The sequence below is a fragment of the Atta cephalotes genome, assembly GCF_000143395.1.
Source record: "Atta cephalotes unplaced genomic scaffold scaffold00003, whole genome shotgun sequence".
NCBI classification, from domain to species: domain Eukaryota; kingdom Metazoa; phylum Arthropoda; class Insecta; order Hymenoptera; family Formicidae; genus Atta; species Atta cephalotes.
Genome location: NW_012130067.1, coordinates 905,282 through 920,405, shown reverse-complemented (window position 1 = coordinate 920,405; position 15,124 = coordinate 905,282). Strand labels below are relative to the sequence as shown.

General features: G+C 29.4%; 1 protein-coding gene across 1 annotated transcript in view; it reads right to left on the bottom strand.

Moving 5' to 3' along the window:
• Positions 1–2,887: 2,887 nt before the first annotated feature.
• Positions 2,888–15,124, bottom strand: part of LOC105624752 (cleavage and polyadenylation specificity factor subunit CG7185) — a 13,836-nt gene continuing 1,599 nt past the window's right edge. The window contains exons 2-11 of the mRNA XM_012206109.1: positions 14,303–14,527; positions 13,716–13,943; positions 12,648–13,127; positions 9,177–9,303; positions 8,782–8,899; positions 7,542–7,833; positions 6,948–7,245; positions 6,425–6,689; positions 3,639–3,719; positions 2,888–3,050 (exon numbers count right to left, since the gene is read on the bottom strand). Of these exons, the coding sequence (XP_012061499.1) occupies positions 2,888–3,050; positions 3,639–3,719; positions 6,425–6,689; positions 6,948–7,245; positions 7,542–7,833; positions 8,782–8,899; positions 9,177–9,303; positions 12,648–13,127; positions 13,716–13,943; positions 14,303–14,527 (2,277 nt within the window). The remainder of the gene's footprint in view (positions 3,051–3,638; positions 3,720–6,424; positions 6,690–6,947; positions 7,246–7,541; positions 7,834–8,781; positions 8,900–9,176; positions 9,304–12,647; positions 13,128–13,715; positions 13,944–14,302; positions 14,528–15,124) is intronic.

Genomic DNA, 15,124 nt, shown 5'->3' with positions numbered 1-15,124 from the left:
ACAATTTGCCAGTCATAAATAACATAACAGAAATGCAGCAGGAATGAAGCATACTTTCTCATCAAGATATCATAATGAAAGGTTCGTTTTCTACTGGATATTAGAAAAATAACAGAATGTGCTCGGCTGTTGCTGGCGTTCTATTAAGTACTAACATACTTTGTAATACATATGGTCTGTTTTTTATTCCTGCACTGGACTGAACTCATTTTAGCCAAATATTACATATACATCTATTTTAAATTCCAAAAAATATCAGTTCAGCTATAAAAAACAGATATATATATATATATTCTTGGCAGATTTAGCTATCTAAATACATATAAAATAGTTAAAAGATTTCTTGAGTGTCAAACTTTGACATAAATAAAATTAAAAACATTGAATACGCATAAATTGTGTAGAAGTGACTTGTCTTAAGAGATTTTTGTAAGCAAATAGTAGATAGTAGATCGTAACACGTTAAACGTATATATCATCAATAAGAAATTTCAATAAAATTGTTTATCAAGATTACATGGAATAATTCATAATTTTCTTAATTTTCTTAATAGAAGGAATGTTTGAATATCATGCTGTTGAAAATATACACGTTTCTTTAACATGTATATATTTCTTTCTTAAGATTTATTTCTTATATTCATAAAAGAAGAGAAAGAGATAGAAAGTCGATCCTGCAACTTTACATTACAGCTAATTGAGCGTAAAATTAAAGACATATTTTTTGTTTTTAGAAAGTAATATGTTAGAGAAAAAACATTTATATGTTCTTGTTCAAACATTTATATCTTGGTCAAATACCTCGGATTAAATTATAGATAAAAACACATATAAAAAATTTTTGTTTCTTTCTACTCTTACTATTCTCATTTTCCTTTCTAGGATACATTATTATGTCAATTTAGCGAAATTTTATTCAAATCTTAGCTCATTTAATAAATTCATGAATACGAAGATTAATATACCATTTAAAAAGTCAAATGCACATAGTTTAAACATAGATAAAATGTCAATAGGTGGCGAACAAAGTTATTTTGTTAAAAATTTTAATTTAAGATTGATGATTGTATTATGCAAGATATATTAACGTATTGCAGAAACAAATTAAAAAAATTTACTTATAGTCAAATTGTTCACCTGATTTGTTTATAAAAATAAAAAATATACAATTTATCATACATTTGAAATATTAATGTTTTTTACAATACAAATACGACGCTGATGTATAATATTAAGTGAACAATTTGGCTATTAATATTATATCTTATATATTAACTTTTAATTCTCATAATATTATTTTTATATCAATAACATAACTCTAATCATTGATTTTATACTTCAAATAGCACATCAATACGATTATAACAAAAATTTCATGCACTTTTTAACTTAGTGTTATAATTTACAACACAAAAGATCAAAAATTTGTTGTGATCAATTTGTGAGATAATTTCCAAAATCTCTTCTAAAATTTATATAATACATATAAAGATATTATTATTGATATAAAACAATAATATGTTTTATACAATCTATTATTATTAATAACAATAGTAGATTGAGCTGCAAATTTTTGTAAAAGATATATAACAACAATCTATAGCTCACAAACATGAGTAGCATGTTTATTTCTAGTTTCTTATTATAAAATCTATTCTGTTCCTCTAGCTTTATTTCTTTAAAAAGCGAATCGTATATTAATGAATTAATAATATGATTATATATTATATATATTGTAATAATAAATTACTAAATTTACTTCTACTTTGTAGATGTATACATATATACTATAATATACATATATATATATATATATATATATATATATATATATGTGTGTGTGTGTGTATGTATATGTATATGTATATAAATATATGATTGTTTTCTATTTTATCCTTCAGATGCGCAGTTTTTTCATGATATTAAGTGAAAAATTTTTTAGTTACATGGATGATACATATCGAAAAATTAATACATATTTACATATAACGATCCACCTTTTCGAGAAACTTGTGAACTTGGGAACTTCATAAAATCATAAAAATAAAAACATAGTTCTCTTCTTTTTGTTATCAGGAATTTGTGTGTACAGATGAATAAAGTAAAGACATGTTTAGCATTTATATTTTTTGAAAGCGTATATATGTATTACGTTAAGATACAATCTTGAATCGTCCATGCAGAAGGCTGATGAGATATCTTCGTTCTTCCTTCTCTCCAAAAGAATATTCTTGTCATTATCAACATCTTGTTTCTTGTCACTACAAATTATGATCTTGGACGATCCCAAATCAAGATATTATTTTTTTACTTCTTATCTTCCCTCGACTCTTATTCATATGCGATAACTATTCGTTTACAAATCCACTCTCGGACTAAATGTATATTTCCTTAATCATAACACAGTTACATGGATAAATGTATACGCGTATACATGTAGTGCACTATCATATTAATACATATATATGTAAGACAAAAGGACTCCGCGATTAATGAAGAGAGATTTCACAGCAATTCTATATTGAGTTTCATTTCGGCTATCTCGAAAGAAGACAAGAACGTTCAGAATTCTATGTGGAACGTTTAGTTCTATTAAATTTTCGCACTATTCTAGCAGCAATTTATTAAACAAATCTCGAAATTACCCTTTTACCGTATGTATTCTATAATGTTTCTTGATATAACGCCATGTGCCATTAATAATCATCAATAATCTTTGGATGTCTCAAATGTTCGTGCATTAAAAGCAACGTAATATACTTTTACTTCAAAGAAGAGAAAAGGGAGGATTGCGCAGTGTGCGAGTATGTGTTGTCACATTTACTGCTTCATCATGGATCCTATGTCATCGACATGTCCTACTTGCACCGTCTTCAATGCTTTCTTTTTAGTGTCTTGAGCGATGTGAGGAGTCTCCACGTTCATCTCGACGATCTCGTTCTCGTTCACGTTCCCGTTCCGGTTCTCGTTCCCGCTCAGATGGTCTTCGGCTTGATTCTCGTTCTCGATCTCGCTCGCGCTCACGTTCTCTGTAGCGATCATCATAATACCTACACAAGTCACGTCAGGCAATTATGCTTACTTTAATACTTTACATATTTCGTTATATCTACGAATTCACTTTACTGCAAATCTTAATCTCATGTTATTCATAAATACAAATAAATATATGCTTATATTTTTATCTCTCTAACTCTATTTTATCTTTTTTTTTAAACTCTATTTTTTATCTTTAATAATTCTACTAACCGATGTATTTTGTGCACAAAAGCGCATAAATATAAATAAGTCGGCACGCAACAAGTACAGAGATTATGCAATTATAACGAAATACATAACTTTGTAATTTTTACAACAGTAATATAAATACCTAAAAATAATATGCCTCTTTCTAATTTTTCCCTTATTAAATCCAGCAATAGAAAATTATATATCGAAGAATAATTTTTTATCTATTCGATTATTTAAATTATTATTAAAGCTTGTTTTATTTAGTATGCTACATATATATTTTTTCTTCTTGATATCTAATGTCCAAAATGAAAAATGAATATAAAGGATATGAATTTATTGGCCTACACAGATCTATATGCATTCTTAGATCTATATGCATTCACTGTAATGGAAAGTTAATTTACCTAGTCGCCTTGGAAGATGAGACGGGTGCCGTCTCTGGCGGTTCTTCTTTTACTCTTGGCCTGGCTGATTGACGTGTTGTACTAAAATGGATATTCTGTTATGATGGTTTATGTACTATTAACCAGACTTAGTACATTTTATTAAAAATAAAAATTAGTCTAAGAAAGACGATAATTTAGGTTATTATTTCGATATCAACGCAAAGACACATTTTGCGAGACTTAACTATTTTATAAATTACAAGATAAATTACACAAGTACAAAATGCCATAATTTATGGAATCGCAATTATATAATCTAAAATGGTAATTTATAAGTTGAATATTTAATATACACATTTAAGTTAATGAAAAAAAAATTAATTGATATCAAAGATTCAAGGGTGATTCAGAACAAAACATTATAATTTAATCCCAGTATCATAAAAAGAACACAAACACACAAGTAAATTGTGCAATAAAGATTAAATAATACATTATAGATACACAAACATTTTTAATTCACTTTTAATTTTTTTCATATAAATATAATTTTGATTTAATTAATAGATCATGTACATGATTACAGAATTTAATGTTTTTATATCACTATAATATAAATTTTAGAGCATAAACATGGATCGTGAATTAAAATATTTGTCACTAAAATAGTTAATTGCCTGTATTACGCATTGCATATTTTGCTGTATTTTACTCATGTCAATATTCTTCGTCGCTTGTTCCCTGAATTATCCTTACAAAATATAGTGAGATATCGAACTAAAGAAAAATAATATATACAATGTATTTGTGAGTCTTAAAATTAAATTGATAAATAAATAAAAAATGATATGCAGCCGCGAATCTTACACTCAACTATATACGTGATTTATCCTTCGTTCTTTTAAAAGTCACATTTAACTTGCGTGTATGAAACAATAAAAAAGAGAATACAATCCTACGCAGATTCACATAACAAAGTAGTAAGTTATAAATTAAGTACTTCAAAAAGTGCTTAATTTTTTTGGTTTTATCGATATATTACTATAATGTATTACATAAAATATTTTTTTAGGGGTCATTACCATTTTATTATATTTAATTTATTATATTTATTATATTTTTATTTAAGTACCTAAAATATATATATTTTAATAATTATATTTTTTTAATTATTATTTTTAATAAATATATTATAAATATATATATTTTAATTATAATTTTATAAAAATATATATACCTAAAATATAGTAGTATAAAGATGCTGTTCTCCATAATACAAGTAATATATGATGAATGAAAATATAATATTAGCATTTTAATTGAATGAAATTATTTAAATTGTACTTTCTCATAAACAAACATTATATTCTTTATGTTGCCCTATATTTCATAGCATATTTTAGTGGCAAATAATGCTGCAATTTATTCTTTGTAAATAATTAATTTACAAAATAAAAATATTAATTCTTATTATCTAATGTATTATTTAATGCACTACTAAATATTATTTAAATATTGTCTATATAGAAATTATTACATAAGAAAAATATGGAATTTACAGATGCCAAAAGCATTGACAAATTTTGCGAATTGTCGTTGCGTCGTGATCCATTACTAATGCCGACATTTCATGAACCTTGCCGTTCATTTCGTCAGAGGAAGGAGTGCAATGAACTGCTCCCCTGGAAGATTCTTTTTATATAAATTCTATTAAGGGAAAGATGTTTGGGGACATTATAGCCCATGTCTTTAAGTTATCTGGATATTTTTGGATTTTTCTAGAGCCTACCTGTACTTCTCCCGCCCCAAATACCTCTTCTTTATAGAGTTTATATAAAGTCTATTCTCCGGAGGAACAATTCAGTAATGCTTCTCACCCTGATGAAGTGAACGGAGTTCATAAAACGTATTAACGCGACACAGCGATAATCCACAAATCCTTTGGCACTTTTAAAGAAAATACCCATAAAAACCTCAAAAATATTATCAAAAATATGGAATACAACAATGAGACCTTATATATTAATGTAAATAATATAAAAATGCTTGGTCACAATCATACATGAAAAAATTATTGGCGGAATGTACAGAGAAAATTTAGATATAACATTTAACATAATTTTGCAAGTCTTAGATAATCACTAGATTGTTGCTTATAATGGTTTATAAATTGCAGCTATCGCATTATCGCAAATATCGTATTATTTTATTAAGTACAAGATGAACATATAATATAGACTTTTTGATATTTTGCGCAACAATTCAAATGGCTGTGTAAGATCTGAAGTGACAAATAAACAACGTTACGGCTGAGATAAAAGCGCACTTCTATTCATTTTGATATATCAAAACATCAAATGGTCACGTGTTAATATTCTTTCCTTTATTGATTTTTTTTTCTTTTGTTACTTTTTCAGAATGTTTTATATAATGATATTGAGAGATTCGTTCGTATTTAATTCTCAGTTACAATATATATAATATGAAAATTCATTGACAATGTCTTCAAAAACAGAAGCAAATTTATCAATTCAAATATGAATTTCATTCTAAATATTTTAAGTATGAATTCTAATGTGTCGCATATTTTTAATCCTTTGTTGTATGGTAATATTCTATACTTATTGTATGTTTATTGAACAATATCTCTCACGGAATATATCATTTTTTTTAAATATCAATGTAGACATTTATTTCATTTTTTTTCTTTTACCATTTAATATCCTTATATATCTTTTATACAACAAATATGGATTAGAGAGACGCAATTAAGAAAGTAAGTTTGGTGAGATCATTTTGCTTACCTTTCTTCCCTGCTTCGCTCTCTATATTCACGATCTCTTTCACGTTCGCGTTCTCTTTCCCGGCTGCGTGAACGTTCTCTTGGATATGGTTCATTGTAATAACGTTCTCTGTCCCTATCACGATCTCTTTCTCTTTCGCGATCACGCTCTCGATCACGTTCTCGTTCACGATCTCTGCTACGCTCACGGTATTCACGATCCCGACTTCTGGATCGTTCACGTCGTCTTCTATGACTGCGTTCTCTATCACGCGAACGCGAACGCTCTGTAAGAAAATTCGTTATCTGTGAGAGGGACGACACAATCAATTTTAAAACAAAGATAGAATAATATATTTACAGAGAGAAAAGATTTTTATAACTTAATATTTTAAAATGTAAAAGAGTATATATTTTTCTATGAATTATATTTATTGCTTTTTCTTTCCTTAATGCTATAAATTTTAAAAACTACAATTCTGGCACTTTTCAACAGCAGAATTGATTATAAATAAGATATATTTCACGCAATTTGTTTAACTTACCTCTACGTCCGGAACCATAGCTTTTGGTCTCGACACCACGTAAAGTGTCTTGGAGGGAACTGATCAAAATTTTGCATCTGTCATCTGCAGCTACCTTGGATTGTTTTATCAGCGAAATGGCAGTTACCAAGGTCTCTATGGCACTTGCATATTCGCCTGCTGCGGCATCGGATACTGCTCGCGCGATTGCGGATGAGGATACTGTACGATTACGACCCATTATTTCTTCAAATTCTTGTTCGGTGAGTGGCGGAGGACCTTCAGGACGATGATCAGGCCCGGGAGCTCCATAAGGAGCCTATAAAATACAGGAACACATAAAAACAATATAAAAAATTGTATCAAATTTTATCTATTTTCATATATAAATATTTCCTGAATAAAAAATATTTACGAATCTATAAAATCTTGCTCCTAATTGTAATACAGACAAATTTGCGAAGAATTTCTATTTGATGACTATTTGAAACAGTAATTAAATCAAAACATGACTATTAAAATTTAATCTATGTTAGAAACAAATTATCCATTAATTGATTAAATTTTTAATTACGATTAAATTAAACATGTTTAAACATGTTAATAAGACAATACTTGTGCACTTGGTGGCCCATAACCATGTGGTGGTACATGTGGCGGTCCGTGAGATTGTCCATGAGGGGGTCCATGAGGAGGACCATGAGGCGGGCCATGAGGCGGTCCATGTGGTGGACCATGAGGCGGACCAGGAGGTCCCGGTGGATGTTGGCCGGGATGTTGATGAGGTGGTCCTTGCGGAAAGAATGCAGGATTGACATGAGGTGCTGGGCCACCCGGTGGTCCTTGAGGAGGACCTTGTGGTGGTCCACCATGTCCTGGAGGCGGTCCGCCTGGACCTAACAATATACTTGATAAATACTTCAAATAATATTTAATATTAAATAAAAATATTTAATATTTATTGTTTGTCGAACATAAATAAATGTTTCGTGAATATAAACCACAGATTTCTATATGCATTATTAGACTGTTACATTCTGTTCAACGAAAAATTTATCACTCTTCACGCATAGAAAACAGGTAAAGTGGAAATGGATTCTATATCGTATACGTAAGTGTAGGCTTAGAAAATTGAGCGAGTGAATCACTTGAAATAATCTCCACTTTGTCGTCTCTTATTCGAAAGATGATAAATCTCTCGTTGAAAAGAACATAATTTCTTATAATAAACAATGGATTTAGATCGTACAACACAGATCGTTTTGCGCATGCATAGGCACGATAATCCTGAAGAAATGCAGCATGGACCAACTACAGACTTCTGTATTATAAGTCTACGGGACCAACAGACATGCAGATGTGCGTCACATGGTGCATCTCTCGGTATGTGTGTAATAATAGGAATTGGAATTACTTTTTCAAAAGTTAGCAATACTATATAAAAAAAGTCTGTACTATAAACACACAAGATGGATAATAAATTATGTAAATAATAAATAAAAGTAAATTCCTATTTCAAAATCGAATTACTTGAAATATTTCGTTAATGTTGTTTTTTTATCAAGTATATTGAATTTTTCAATAATGAGTAACAATATTCAATCAAATTCAACAAAATATACAATATGCAAATATGGTGAAATAAAACACACAGATGTTTACTAGTAATACTAAAAATCAGTAGTAATCATACAATTTTTTATTATTTCAAATTACTCCTTTGTTGGAGAAATAATCCTTTGAAACACCTTGCACCTAAATGATTCTGTCAAATCAATTTCCCTCAATATCATGCATCTCACAATATAGCGAATAATTCATTAATAACATTTGTAACATTGAACAAGCAAGTAGCTCACCACCCATAGAACCTGGAGGAGGTCCTCTCTGTGGTGGGCCTTGGCTAGGCTGCGGCCCTTGCATATGTTGATGTTGAGGGAAACCTGGTGGTCCCTGAGGCCCATGATGCATTCCTATGCACATACATGAACAATCTCATCAGTAATATCAATTTGCTATTAGCAAATTGAAAAATGACATAGTACACTACTATTACTTCGCCACATTTTTGCTTGTAAGTGTCTATCATCTCTTTGTTATTTTTTTTTTCTATCGTTTACTCAATCATGCAAAAAAATAGAAGCAGTCAAGATGTTTCAGAGGAGTAATCAATTTTAAAGGTTTTGGATTCTAAACGAAGTTTTTTTATAGCGAAACTTTCCAGAGAACAGCAAAAATCTAAGCACGAACCTGGTGGTCTATTCCATTCAGGACGAGGCTGCGCTCCTCTGGGATCTCCTGGAGGTCCACCAGGATGTCCAGGAGGACCACGTGGAGGGCCCTGACCAGGTGGTCCAGGTGGGCCACCATGAAATTGCTAAATGAGGACAAATGAAAGTTCTAGTTTATTCTATCATAATTATATGGATAGTTATTGTCTAAACCTTCACAAGACAAATAATTTCATAATTAAAGAACAAGAAACAAATTTGTAAATAATAAAATAAAACATTGGCATTACTTTGTAAAATTAATATTATATGAAATTTATTTAAATATAACTATTAATATTAAAGTTTAACAAAGAACATTTCAATATTTTCTTAAAAATTTAACATTTATATAAATTTATTTGGTATTACAATGTCTAATAAATTTATATGTTTTTAGAAAAATAATCAACATTTTCTTTATCAAGGAATGACAAATACTCAAATGAATGATAGTCGATTTAGATATCCCATTGTCATTTCTGAAAGATTTATTGAAAAGTTCTGTCTCATGTGCGTAAAACCCCCATCCTCGCATCATTAAAAGGGATATCTTGTTCAGTTAGCATTAGTATTTTAAACAGGGATAAAGTGTCCTTGCTTAATTTTATTTTTGCACAAAAATGTATTATTACATTAAAAATAAAAATAATAGGAACAACCTCCAATGACTTTGACTTTGGCATATGATGTCAAGATATGATTCTGAACACCGTTTAAAAAATCGTCAGTCAGACATCTTGGAAATGCAAGTGTTGGCAAGATCGTAACTTTAAAGTCTCTAATTAAAGAAAATACTTAATAAAAAATAACATTGTTGTAGTGTTTTAAAAAGCTTAAAGTCAACTATAAGAATATGTAGTAAAAAATATGTAATAAAAGTCCGCTCCGTATATACAGGAAATGGAAGTAATGCTTTCCATCATTATTCTGTTATAACGATTTTTTATAATGAATTTTATAACGAATTTTTACGACTGCAAGAATTGGAAAGTTACTCGATTATTACTTGTAACGAGTTGAAAAAGTTATTGAAAAAATTAACTTGGCATTTGTAACTTTTTATTCATTGTAATGTTACTCGTTACAAATTATTTTTTTCAATAAGCAAACGCGTAAGTTATTTTTCAAAGTGACTTTCTCAACCGTAGTACAATCTCAGCATTTAGTTATCATTATAAAAAGTTATAAAAAGTTATAAAAAGTTGCAACATTATTATCAAATTGTTTTTATAAAAAATAACAGAAAAAATAACGAAATAGTAACTTTTCTCTATATATGTGCACATGCACGTGCACACACATAATCATTCTAAATAATCAGTTATTTATATTTTCTCTTGATGTCAGTTTAATTAAAAAAGAAAATTTTCTTATTCAGAATTGATATCATAAATCTACTTTTTCTAGTCGTCATCTTAATTATTTTTCTAGACATCCTTTATACCAAAAAGTGGGAACAATCGTTGATTTAATTTAATTTTTTCTTTGTCCCACTCTGTTTATCATCAAGAAAATTTCGAATTAATAATTAAAATTCTTTTAAACAAGATATCCACTGAAACTCATATTCTCTGAAATCAAAAATAGGTTGTCAAAAAAACTTAAACAATGGAATGATCAGGATAACATAATGGAGAATAATGAAGATAAAATTAATCACAAGTTTTTTATATCACTCTTCCTCTTTATACCACTTTTATAGAAAAGATCAAAAATTTTTTTAAAAGACTCCTTAATACACATGGTATATAAAGGGATTAATAATTTTAGGGGGGTTCATAAAGACGTTCGTCCCAAGCTATCTCACACAGACGTTGAAAATTAAAAATTGATTATATATAAAATTGATTATCGAGAAAAATCATATATGGGCTAAATAGGTAGACGTTTGAAGACGCATAAGTGAGTATAGGAATCACATAAATTGAAACACTATACAGCATTCCGTAATAATAGAACACAGAATTAGTCATCAATATGATTTTGATTGGGAAAATGTCAAGATATTAGAAAGGTACTTAATAAAAGACTGATTTCAAAAGCAATCCATATAAAGCAAAACAGAGTTTGAATTTATAGAATAATACGTATTCTTTAGATCCATTATACATTACATACATTTTTTACTGATAAATTTTTTCGAGCCTCATTTTATATATTCACTTATTTATACAAATAATTCAATTTTGTAATTAGAATTTTTTAACTTATGATATACTTATACTTATATATATATATATATAATATATATAATACTTATAATATAATAAAAATAATTGATTGAATATGAAACAAACTATAAAAAGTAAAATCGAAAAAAAAAATTATATCATTTATTTGTGGAATAGGTAACTGGCTTCTGAAAGATCTCTAGTACAACTGTTTACGCATAAGATATATAAATGCAAAACATAAACCTATACTATGACTTAAACTTTAAATCTTCATGATTATTTACAGTAGGCATGCATTAAACGATTTTTTTTTAAGAAACTATGCAGATCTATAAATCTCAGTACGTCTTCTAACAAATTGATCTCGCAAGCTTCGTGATTATTTTATCAAAATAATTAAAAAGCATTTGAAATGTTTATTAATCATAAGATTTTAACACAGTTTAAGGATATGTTAAAAATTATAATTTAAAGTTACTATATACACATGCACACCACGAAAAAATTTCCAAAATAACATTATAATTTTCTACAGCAATTATTGAAATAGAATATTAAATACCATTTATACAATGCAAGTTCCTTTTTTTTTATATAATCGATTTCGAATAAATATTGTTACACCTGTTTCGTATTGATTGTGAGTATTGCAGAGTCGCCAGTAGAGAAAATAACAAACGAGTTTCTGAAGTAACAAGTCGTTTTATCTAACGGGCGAGTTGAGTTTCGAATGAATTGTCGACTTGCACGCGTTCAATTCTGCTCTATATTTCTATATACATTGTTATTTATTAAAGAAAAAGTTTCGTTCATAAATGTGTTCTTTTATTTCTGCGAGTTCGGAAGTGCACGAATGCAACGCGCGAACGAAATTGTGAGATTATGAGTTTGACTCCTGGGCGTAATAATATATTATATTTTAATATATATTTAAGTTTATACCTTTCTAAATTTATATTTATGTTTTTGAAATAAGTTTTTGTTAGAGATAGCATTCCATATTCTAAGAGGTTTTTTTAAAAAGAGTTAATAAAATTCATATTTTGTCTCTATATATATATATATATATATCTTTGTTGCAATGTTTAGCGCTCAAGATGTTTTTATATTAATGAGTAAATTTATATGCGCCCTGAGTGTACAAATTTTGCTATAATTTCATGAAATTTAACAGCATGTATAATTAAACACAATGCTAAATAAAATGATAGTCCAATGTTCAAAACATATTTTGTCTGTTAAAGAATATAGAAAAATCTGCTTATGATACATACCATTCCCGGAGGTCTATGCTGGCCAGGGCCTGGTCCAGGTGGACCCTGCTGAGGAGGACCACCTGGTCCACTAGGTCCTCGAGGTGGTCCCGGAGGACCATTCGGACGAGGTCCATTCCAAGGTCCTTGCTGATAGCCAGGTGGTGGGCCTTGATTAGGATGGCCCGGCAATGGATGATGCGGGCCTGGTCCTGGTCCCAATGGCGGACCATGCATACGTGGTGGAACTTGTTGACCTGGTCCACCGGGACCTGGTGGGCCCATTCCAGGTGGCGGCATCCTTTGTGGTCTTACACCCTGCGGAGGACCCATCATCATTCGAGGACCATGATTTTGTTGTGAATGTTGAGGATGTTGAGGGTGTTGGGGATGCTGTTGATGAGGTGGCATTGGTGGCTGATGTTGATGTGGGTTATGAGGACGTTGACTCTGACTCTGTTGCGGAGCCGGAGCAGGTCGCGTCTTACACTGTGACTCAAACTGAGAACACATAAAAAAAAGATTGTTGTGAAGTTTCACGTGTATCCGCTATTGTGGATATCGTAGCGTACTATATTTGTCAAGAAGTAGAAGTGTTACTTGTTATTTTTCATCATTACCTTGTTATAATAACTGTCTGGTAATGACATTGCAAATTTTTTATGGCAATAATGGTAACAGAGAAAAATTAATTGTTACTAGTAATAGATTGGAAAAGTTATTCGTTACTGGAAAAAAAAATTTGTTATTTGTGACGAGTTACTTTTATTCGTTATGAATAAAGTAATACTTTTATTTAATAATGAATAAAGTAATATTGCATCGATGAGTTACAACAAATTACTTTATTCGGTACATAACGTGTAGTGGTGACGAGTTACTTTTCTTTCAAAATGACATTTTCTAACTTTAGCACAACTTTAGTTAGTTATCGTTACAGTCATAAAACATTGCAACGTCACTATCAAATCGTTAAAAGTAACAGTAAAAATAACGGCGTTATTATATTTCCACTCCCTGCTATTTGTGTATGCTGCGACACTAATTTATGTACTTTCTTTTTACATCACAATGCACAATGATACATACTTGATTGAGGGCTTGCTTGGTAGGGAAAGTTACTACAGGATTCTGTCCGTGCAATTCTTTCTTGGGCAGCCTTTCCATGCATATTCTCATACTTTGCTCTGAACCCAATGATATTACACAGAAACCTTTAGACTGACCATTGGCACGATTCTCGAAGAATTTTACCTCCGCAAAGTCAGTGACACCGATACTTTGAACAGCATCAGTTATATCTTGATCACTTGTCCACTAAAAGTACAATTTGTTATTAATTTTCAATAAAAAAGTAAAATATTAAACAAGAAAGCTTGCTTTTTCAAAAAAGCAAAAAACATTTTATTAAAATTTAAATATTGTGTAATAAAAATATAAAAAAGACTTTGTTTATATTACAGAACCCATAGATAGGAAACAGAAGAAAATATATTAAAGTATAAAAAATATTAATCAAACAAAATGTGTCATATCTATATGTAGTTCTTTTGTCGTATAGTATATTATCATAAGATTTTCTTTATATTACACACTGAAAATAAACATTACATTATAAATGATAGAATGAAAAGAAATCTTTAATGTTGGAATTAAATTTGTGCACATGTATATACCCATGTCAAATTGCCAACATATAATTGGTGTCGTCTACCAATTTGATTTGGTTGTATATTATTGCCAAGTTGATGATAAGGCGCGTTGCCATTAGTTTCTTCGCTTGGTGATGTAGTGTCACCACCACCTTCTCCAGTATTTCCAGAAGAGACGCCGCCATTACCACCTGCTGGGGCGGCAATTACGTCATCATAAAGATCAACGCCATCTCCAGCAAATTCGTCCTGAAACAGATATATGAACGAGCACAATAGTAATAAAAATACAATGTGAATCGTTTAAATTATATTATGTTGGAAGAAACGCATAATGTTACAATGATATTAAACAGTAATTTTGATTGTAGTTTAGATGATAAGCAGACTAATCAACAAATGATATATAATGAATTTTACAATATTTATTTAATACACGCACACACATGTATCAAATATGTTACAGTCAAAGTGCAAAAGAATTCTAGAGAATACAGATCAGAAAGTACAATACAATACAATACAAATAATATTAGTCTATGCTTATTTCTTTATGATGATCATTATTCAAGCTATGTATAACTGTTGTGTTTACCCAAGAAAAGCTTAATTAAATGTTTTATTAGAAAATGTTTTTTTGAAAAAAAGAAATGCATCGTCAAATTTATAACAACGTATTGAGATCATCTTGTTATTTGAGCATTAAATAAGATAAGCAGGAATCACAAAATAATATAAGAATCAAGTGATGCCAATTTAAAACAATTACATTTGAAAATTCTCAAAATTTAAAATAATGTTCGATATACAGCATGATCTACAAGACACTTACTAAGAACCTGAGAC